Source organism: Trichechus manatus, unplaced genomic scaffold (assembly GCF_000243295.1).
Source record: "Trichechus manatus latirostris isolate Lorelei unplaced genomic scaffold, TriManLat1.0 scaffold00077, whole genome shotgun sequence".
Taxonomy (NCBI): Eukaryota; Metazoa; Chordata; class Mammalia; order Sirenia; family Trichechidae; genus Trichechus; species Trichechus manatus.
In genome coordinates, this window is record NW_004444013.1 from 9936547 (window position 1) to 9946443 (window position 9897).

Consider the following 9897-nt stretch of genomic DNA (forward strand, 5'->3'; position numbering starts at 1 on the left):
TCTGGCCTCAGATGGGTTTACTCATGTACCTGCAGTCAGTTACCAGTGAGCTAGGTGGCTCCGTTCTGGGTTCACTGGTTGTCATCTGGGCCAAGGGGGTGACTGGGCTCTCATCCTCAAGCAGGCTAGTTCATACTAGCTGGGTAGCATTCCAAGAGCAAGGGCAGAAATTGTTAAGTCTCTTGAGACCTAGACTCAGAACGGCACACCATCATGTCTGCTACATTCTATTTGATAAAGCAAGCCACGAGGCCAGCTTAAATCACTAGTAGGGGTAGGGGAGTAGGGGTACACTCCGTCTCTTGATGGTGGGAGCTGCAAAGTCGCATTGCAGCTGCCACTGATGCAAGAAATGGTGTTGGTTTGTGGTCACGTTTGTCATCTACCACATTCCCTAAGAAACCCCTTCCCTCCACTATCAGGACCTGTTTCTCTACATCAAACCAAAATCACTCTTCATCTTATTCGCAACTTAAATCAAATCTTCTACCCTCCTCTCAAGTCACACCTGATGGTCAGGCACAACGCAGATCAACAGGGGGAGTGATGTGCTGGTAAACCAGCCCTCTGGGAAAATAAGCCCCAATGTGTAGCATTTGCCAATTTTCATGGTGTAAAGACAGTCAGTCCTCATATTTGTGGGTTATATATTCGTGAATTGGCCTTTATTTTTGCTAAAAACACTCGTGGAGCTTTCACATTCACGTGCAGACATGCACATGTGCAGAGTGGTGAAAAATTCCCAGGTGAGGTTGAATGAGGCTGGATCACCATTTGCTAAGTCAGTGTTTATGGGGAGTTTATGAAACATAACCAAAAAAACCCCAAAACCAGTTTCCAACTCATGGTGACTCCATGTGTATCAGAGTAGAACTGTGGCTGCGACCTTTTGGAAGTAGATCACCAGGCCTTTCTTCGGAGGCGCCTCTGGGTGACTTTCAGTTAGTAGCAGAGCGCCTAACCATTTGTGCCAGCCAGGGACATAATGACTGTGAATAATGAGGATCAAATATGCTTCCATCTTGGCTGATATCAAGTTACCAAAGGCTTAACAACTGACTGCATAGCCCCCAAGTGTTTAGTGATGGACCCTCACAAGCCAGGACAAGCCAGCTCCAGTGCGCCACTGCCACGTAGGGAACCACCGTCTGTTGCTCATACAGATGAAGAGCTCACCCAGGTGGACCAGGGTGTTCCAAGTCCCTGTCTCACATTCCTCATGCCGTCAAGGGCCATGGGACACAGAGTGAGACTGCTGGCAGGTGAGATGCCCACTCACTGTTAGAAAATAGATTCCATGTGAGAGCTGTTTGGGACTTTAAAGATAAGGAATGTGCATGCTAACCCCTTAGACGTGTGTCTGGTTGTGGAATTGACAAAGTGCATCATATGTCCTCTCTCACGGTCATCTCTACTGGAATGGAGCCAAAGCTTGGAGAAGGGAAGCATCTTGCTTGAGTGTAGTCGAGTCTGGACTTGAACCCAGCATGCGTGACTCACTTGGGGGTTTCTGCTCTTTTGTCCACCCTGCCTCTTGAGCAGAAGTGTGTCCAGTCAAGGCTGGCTGCCTGCCTCTCCCAAAGCTCAGTTTCATCCTGGAGATTACCGCCCACTTACCTGGTTGGTGACCGTCTTTACAGTGACCTGGTCGCCCTGTTCAGACTGGATCTCCCCAGCAATGAAGTCCTCCTTCTCGTCTTTGACCAAGCAGGACCTCTTGATGTCGTAGGGCTTGTTCATGGCTTCAATCCTCTCCTTCTCGAGAGGAGCCAAGCAGGGCATTGGGTCCACATCTTCCAAACATTCCCCTTTTTGTGCACCAGGCATTGCGGCTTAGCTGAGGGCAGAGCAGGCAGGAACCGAGGACAGGAACCAGGACTTCCCTTGGTGCTGTAAGGGAAAGCAAAGACTGGGTGCTGAGGGTGGGGGACAGGCTGCAGCAAATGCCCCGAGCTCAACAGGGGTTGCTTCTCTCATGTTACATTGGATGTCTTGGTGCTTTTAGGTTGTAATAACCAAGAACAAGAAATAAGCTAATAACTCCTCCCAGTTGTGTGCTATGTCCGCCATCTCATATATTCCTCACACTAAGACTGTGAGGTAGGGATCGGGAAGCCCAGTCAGTGGAGGAGAAGACTAGGATCATGAGAGGTTAAAGAAAGATTTTTTAACCAATCCGTCAAAAAACCCGTTGCCGTCAAGTCAATTCTGATTCATAGCGACTCTATAGGACAGAGTAGAACTGCCCCATAGGGTTTACAAGGAGCAGCTGGTAGATTTGAACTGCTGATCTTTTTGGTTAGCAGCCAAACACCTAACCACTGCACCACCAGAGCCCTAGTTTCTTAACCACTGTTTATGAAATTGGTCAGGAAAACAATTACCTCTTGGTTTTTACTTCCTTTCAGGTATGAATGGAGCTGGCAAATCATAGCAGTACCACAGTGCCTGTGGCTTATCTCCAATAGAAATTGTAGCTCTTGTCCTATCATTTTAAAGTAGTTGCCAAAAAAAAAAAAAAAAGCAAACCAAACCCATTGCCATCGAGTCGATTCTGACTCATAGCGACCCTACAGAGTAGAACTGCCCCATGGGGTTTCCAAGGAGAAGTTGGTGGATTCGAACTGTCGACCGTTTGGTTAGCAGCCGTGGCTCTTACCAGGGCTCCAAAGCAGTCACAGACATCTCAAAATATTATTTACTCTCATCTCAACTTTGAAAGTATGGTCCTATTAGGCCCTCAGTTAGATTGTGTTAATTAAGAAGTACACAAATTACTACTCTATTGCAAATTGTTTTTTTAATATTTTGATAATAGTATTTCAGTACCATTGGTTTCCTTTGCAACCCTCTGTATTTCATTTTATATATTTAAAAACACTAATCTGAGCAGGAGTCCACAGGCTTTGCCAGATGCCAAATGGGCCCCTTATATAAAATGACAGCCTGGGGTAAATGATTACTTCTCCTAAAATGAGGCCACTATGGGGTCAAGCCTAGGACTCTGCTTCCACACCCAGACAGGTTCACTGAACCATCAGGAAGGTGGGGAACTAGGGACTCAAAGGAGTAAAGAGAGGTCAGGAGCCTCCCGATTTGCCTTGGGGGTGAAGAACCTTCTGGAAAGCTTGGGAAGGGTATGGCTCTGAGCCCCTTTGCCAGAGATACTGTTCTCAAGATCAAGAGTACAGTTTCCATCTTTAAATAAGTCATCTGTGGATCAAGGGTCTCCTGACTGTGCCCTGGGCCCCTGCTATACCCTACCGCCCTCAGGGATCTTCTCCAGTGTCTGCTGCCAAGGCCCCTCGTGTTTCTGAAAGAGGCTGAGCTAAAACAGGCAAGTGGGGGAGGCAAAGCCTGACCTTGCCCCTCAAGTTGCCATCTCCCTTTAGGGTCCGGCATAGAGCGTTCTGGTTAGAGCCTGGGTTCCCCACCCCCAAATCTGGGCCATGGCACAGAAAACAAGAATAAGAGGAGGAGGGCGGGGCCTGTGCCTTCTTGGACCGCAGACCCCTTTGGCAGTCTTGTGTTGCCCGTAGTCTCATTGGAAAAAACCATTTTAAATTTAGGTAATAGAACACAAGGATTACCAGGGAAACCGATGATATTAAAGGAAAATTATGAAAAAATTAAAAATGCATGATATGGGAATGTACGTGCTTCTTCACTAGCACATTAAATAACAATCTAGCAGCAAGTCTAATAACTACTGTGGTTTTGAAGCAAGAGTGAGAACTAACAATATTTTGAGATATCTGCAACAGTTGTAATATGATGTGAAAATATTGGGGGTTTCCATCACTGACACAAGTCTCGGGTACTACTGATTTGGTACTGTTTCTTAACCCGAATGGGAAAACAATTTCATCATGATTTTTACTATCTTTGACTGAAACTTATCATCTCCTCCCCTTTTTAATGCAGGCACAGATTAAAAAGCACTGCCAGTATTTTCAAACGGTTAATGCGCTTGGCTGCTAACTGAAAGGTTGGAGGTTCAAGTTCACCCACAGGTGCCTCAGAAGAAAGGCCTGGTGATCTACTTCCAAAAAAATCATCCATTGAAAACCCTATGGAGCACAGTTCTATGCTGACACACACAGGGTTGCCATGAGTTGGAATCAGCTCTACAGCAAACGGTTAGTTCCAGGTTAAGGACACCTGCCTAATCCCTCCTGTATCCCATTATCGTGGAGGAGCACTGGGCCGGGAGTCCTCCACTTCTGCAGATTGCGTCTTCACTGGGCATCCAGGAGATGTAGATCTCACTTAGCTCTGTCACTTCGATCGCTCAGTCACCTCTTTGGACCACCTTCTCCCCTTTCTGGAAGCTACAGATCACTCTAGAAGCTTCCTTTTATCATTTATTTCCCCTGACGGCTCAATTTCAGTATCTTTTTACGCCTCATTTTCCTGGTTCTGCTTTAACATAGGTGGAAGTCACCAGGGAGAGGAGACCAAAATCCACATAAAAAGGAAATGCAGGTCCCGGCAAAGTCATTTTAAAATTCATTAGACTTGTCATTAAAACAACTGCCCACATCAGAGGGCTGTGTTCCTTTTTAATAGTTTTAATGGGGAGGTGGAGGCAAGATATTCTCCTTTGTTTATTCCAATTAGGATTTTTTTTTTTTTAAACGGGGCTTCTGTGTGAACCACAAGTTAAGGGGTCCCCAATGGTGTCCTGTCCTGGTGACCCAGGACACAGACCCCTCCGGCCAGGTGCTGCCCACAAGAGCGGTGCAAGCCTCTCAGCGACCCAGCCGGTGATGACCCCACCTCCCAGGCCCCCCAGCATCCAAACCACTCCTGTCTCCCCTAACAACAGCCCTTCCCAGGCATTTCTGATAACCAAGACCATTTTTTAAAAATCATGAGCCACAAAACATGCAAACAATTCAGCATTTGGAATGTGAAGGCTGGATCTGCGTTCGAATCCTGACTGCTCCTATCTCACGGTGGAATGCCATGCAAGTCCTGGCAGTTCTCTGGACCTGTCTCCTCACCTGTACGGTGGGCATGAACTTGGAGGATTGAATGGAATGCCACCTGTGTACCTGGGGCAGGCAGGTGCTCTAGAAACACTTGCCCCTAGCTCCCCTCACTAATCCCTCATTATAACGCCCGCTTTCCCTGGTGGTGCTGCCAAGTCTCCTCTATAGCAAGCACCACCGTCTCCTCTCTATACTCCCTCCCCGTTTCCACCTTCCCCAGCATCCCCTGTGGTACCTACCTGAGACCACACTGGGAGAGCCTGGGTTCCTCTCTGAGTCTGGCTATTCCCTTTTATACCTGCCCACCAGGTCTGAGCCAGCAAAACCTTAAAAAAGAAGAGAACACCTCAGGGCCCCAGGGACCCAGCTGGTCTCGCCTTCCAGGGCCTGCCTGGATGCTGTGGGTCCCTCAGGGGGGATCAGTGAACGCCTGGTTCTTGGGGCATTCCGCTTCCTCCCATTACCCTAATGGGGAGACTGATGACCTCAGCTTGGGGGTGCAAGCTGTGGGCAGAAATAGAACAGCTGGCGAATGAGTTTTCCTCTTAAAGCTACAACAGCTGGCTTCTCAAGGAGAAAGACTCGGGGTGACTCCTCCAAAGCCATGGTACCTATGAGTCCAGATAGCCAATTGGTTGATGACTTTGCCCCCTTTCACACGCTCAGGCCGAAAGGGTCAGGGTCAGCCTGGACTTCTCTTGTCTGATCATGGCAATGGTCCACCCCAGGCCACCATGGCCCACAGAAGCCATGTGTCATAATGGCACGGTGCCAGCCTTGAGCACAGAAGCCCTGCCTTGAGTTCCTCTGAGGTGTCCCATGCATTGCGTGACTTTGAGCAAGTCCTTGCCCGCTCTGGACTTCCTTTCCCGTCTGTAAAATGGGGTGGCTGCATGGATGGCCTCTAGGAGTCCTCTGTGCTCTGCTCAAGTTTGGAGGCGGGTTCTGGGTCTTCAGGGAGAAACTTGGTGCGGGAAGGGGGAGAAGTTCTTCCTGGCATCCACTGTCACTCCTATCTGTACCTGCTCAGATATTAGTTCACCCTTAAAGGAAAAAGGGACCTACATGAGCATAGAGCTGATTTCCTTTTGTGTCTGTCTGGGTTCAAAGGGCCATTGGTGGTTCAATGGCAGAATTCTCATCTTCTGTGTGGGAGACCCGAGTTCAGTTCCCGTTCACTGTACCTTGTGAGCAGCGACTACCCATCTGTCAGTGGAGACTTGTGTGTTGCTATGATGCTGAAGCGGTTTCAGCAAAGCTTCCAGACTAAGACAGACTAGGAAGAAAGGCCTGGCAATCTACTTCCAAAAGCCAGCCAACGAAAATCCTATGGATTACAACCGTCTGATCTGCAAGCAGTCTCGGAGATGGCACAGGACTAGGCAGCATTTCGCTCTGTTGTGTGCAGGATCTCCATGAGTCCGGGGCCGATTCAATGGCAACTAACAACCACGACAACCACGACAACTACCTGGGGTCTGTGTCTCGGAAGCAGCTCCTTCAACCCCAAAGAACTTTCTATGTGGTACATATATTTTTCAAATACTTTCTATTACCATTGGTACAGCAATCCCCTTAGAAGTGCATTACTGTATTTTGACGACCAGACTCCACCAACCGAAGAATTGTACTCGTAAGCAATCACGTCACCCACTCTATCCCAAGCACCTGCTCTGCCCTGAGGGTCAACCTCACTTCTCCCAAACTGGGCCTCAGTTTCCCCATAGGTAAAATATGCTTTTGGCCGAGAGGGCCCCCACGCACAGCTGTGGGCTTGGGGAGACCAGGGCTCTGCCTGCCACAGCAATGCCATTCCTGCCGGCCTCAGTGGAACTGTTTTGTGGGCAGATCTTTGCCCGGAAGTCTGATTTGTAAACAGATAAAAGGGGAGCTGCTCTGAGCCTTATTCACGATAGTCAAAAGGTGGAAACAACCCAAGTGTGCATCAACAGATGAATGGATACACAAAACGTGGTCCATCCGTAGAATGGAATGTTAGTCAGCCATAAAGAGAAATGAGTCCTGATAGATGCTATGACATGCATGAATCTTGAAAACATGTTGACTGAAATAAGCCAGACACGAAAGGACGAATATTGTGTGGTCCCAGTTATGTGAAATATCTAGAACAGGCAAATGTATAAAGACCAAAGTGGATTGGTGGTGGTCAGGGGTGGGGGGAGAAGGGGGTGAGGAGTTAGTTTTTAAAAAAGAAGAAAACAATTTTGCCAAAAAAAAAATTAGTGAGGGTACAAACAATTTGGATGAAAAAGCTCAGCTGAATCACAGAACATTTTGCGCAATTGGAGATTCCCACATCATGTTCAAGCACACATGGAGTATTCATGAAAATTAATCATACACTTGAAGAAAAAAGTGGGGCCGATGAGCTAGGACTTCCTTTTAGCAGATGAGAAAGCAGAGACTCAGAGGGGTGAAGCAATGTGTCCAAATGCACACAGTGAGTCAGCGTCTGAGACTTGGCTCTGTTTTTCTTTCTAGCCCTTATCACGCTCCAACAATGCATTAGATATTGATTCAATTATTTCTTGGTCTTTCCCTCCCTAGAATGTCCCTGGCGCCTTGGAGGACTGTGATAGGATACCTGGGAGAGGCTGCCGGTGGAAGGCCCCCTCTAGCATCGAGGCCTAGAGTCCATCCTCAGGACGCCTCCACTCAAATCCTGGGCCCCAGGGTGCTTCCGGCTGGTCTGCGCAGGATGGCCACCCTCTACTTGGGGGCAGGAGCCGCTGAGAAGGAGCTGGACCCCGCCTGCCACGTCTCTGGGAGGGGATATTCACAGGGGGAGGTCCACTGGGGTCCCTGCATAGAGTTTAATGGAGAGGCTATTTATTGCGGTGGGTTAAGGGAAACCCACAGGAATGGCAAGGCCACCACAGCCCTGGAAGCAGCTGTAGGAGAAGCTGTGGCCCTCGGGGGGACTGAGCACCTACTGCCCAACCACACACAGCCAGCCAAGGGCATGGGCACCTCTCCCCTCCTGCTCTCCCATCTCCTCCTGCCATCTCCTAGGGCCAAACCACCCAGAAGTTGGAGAGCAGGATCTAGGGATGCAGCTGAGGCCACATATGGTGGTGAAGGTTGGGAAATGGATCTGGAGGAGCAAACGCAGGACATCCAGCTCCCAGCCAGGGTGGCTAGAGCTGCCCCTTGGTCTCTTGTGGTTTGAGTTTCTCACAGGGGGCTCTGATGGTCAGCATTCCAGATGTTCCACTTCAGTGAGTGTGCTTGGTCTGAGGAAGTCCCAGGGCTCTGCTGTTGGAGGCTCTGAAAGCAATTGTCAGGGGATACTACCTCTCACGGAGCCCTGGTGGCAAAATGGTTAAGCACTCGACTGCTAACTGAAAGGTTACTGGTTCAAACCCATCCAGTGGCTCCACAGGAGAAAGACCTGGTGATCTGCTCCCGTAAAGATTGTTGTTATTGTTGTTAGGTGCTGTTGAGTGGGTTCCAACTCACAGCAAATCTACGTACAACAGAACGAAGCACTGCCTGGTCCTGCGCCATCCTCACAATCGTTGCTATGTTTGAGCCCATTGTTGCAGCCACTTTGTCAATCCATCTAGCTGAGGGGCTTCCTCTTTTTTGCTGACCCTCTACTTTACCAAGCATGATGTCCTTCTCCGGGACTGGTCCCTCCTGTTAACATGTCCAAAGTCTGTGAGACGAAGTCTTGCCATCCTTGCTTCTAAGGAGCATTCTGGCTGTACTTCTTCCAAGACAGATTTGTTTGTTCTTCTGGCAGTCCATGGTATATTGAAGACTACAGCCTAGGAAATCCTATGGGGAGGTTCTACTCTGTCATATAGGTTCGATATTCGACTCAATGGTACACAGCAACAATAACACTACCTCAGCTGTTAACCGAAAGGTTGGAGGTTAAAATCCACCAAGAGGCACCTAGGAAGAAAAGCCTGGTGACCTATTTCCAAAAAATCAGCCATTGCAAACCCTATGGAACACAGCTCTACTCTGACGCACATGAGGTCACCATGAGCAGGAATTGACTCCAGGGCAACTGGTTTTCCAATATAAAGCAAGTGCTTAAATCTCTTGGTGGGGGAGGTGGGTAGGAAGGACTCCTCTGGAGTTATGGGCTGGTGTTGGCACAACAATAAAAACACAGGGCTCCCACATCCATTAGCTCATTTTGATCCTTCCAACAACCTGGGCAGGTGGGTGGGGCAGGTAGGTTTAGCAGATGAGAATACAGAGGCTCAGAGGGCTGAAGCAATGTGTGCAAAGACACACACTGAGTCAGTGTCTGAGGCTTGGCTATTTTTCTTTCTAGGCCATATAACTCTCCAACAATGCATTAGGTATTGATTATTATTTCTTGGCTCTTTCTCTTTCTAAAATGGAAGTGTGGTGGGGGCCGGGACTTGGCCTGGTGTCTTTACCAGGAGGCAGCAGAATGTGGTGGTCAAGAGTTTGGACTCTGAAACCTGATTCACAGAGTTTGAGTCCCAGCTTTGCCCCTTCCTCTATCTGTGACCCCTCTGTGCCTCAATTTTTTACCTGTAAAGTGGGGATAATAGTGATACTTACCAAATAGGGTTGTTTGGAGAATTCATTGAGTTAGTGTATGTAAAATGCCTAGCATATATTGTTGTTGCTGTTAGGTGCTGTCAAGTTGATTTTCAACTCACAGCAACCACATGTGACAGACTAGAACACCCCATAGTGTTTTCTAGGCTATAATCTTTACCAGAAGGAGCCCCGGTTGTGCAGTGGTCAAGCATTCAGCTGCTAACTGAAACATTGGTGGTTCAAACCCACCAGCCACTCTGTGGGAGAAAGATGCGGCAGTCGGCCTCAGTCAAGACTACCACCTTGGATACCTTATGGGGCAGTTCTACTCCGTCCTATAGGGTCGCTATGA

General features: G+C 48.5%; 1 protein-coding gene across 1 annotated transcript in view; it reads right to left on the reverse strand.

The window, feature by feature from the left end:
* Positions 1 to 1827, reverse strand: part of LOC101351427 (myosin-16-like) — a 64324-nt gene extending 62497 nt beyond the window's left edge. Inside the window, 1 exon segment of the mRNA XM_012556777.1 lies at positions 1618 to 1827. Coding sequence (XP_012412231.1) covers positions 1618 to 1827 — 210 coding nt within the window.
* Between the last annotated feature and the right edge of the window lie 8070 nt (positions 1828 to 9897).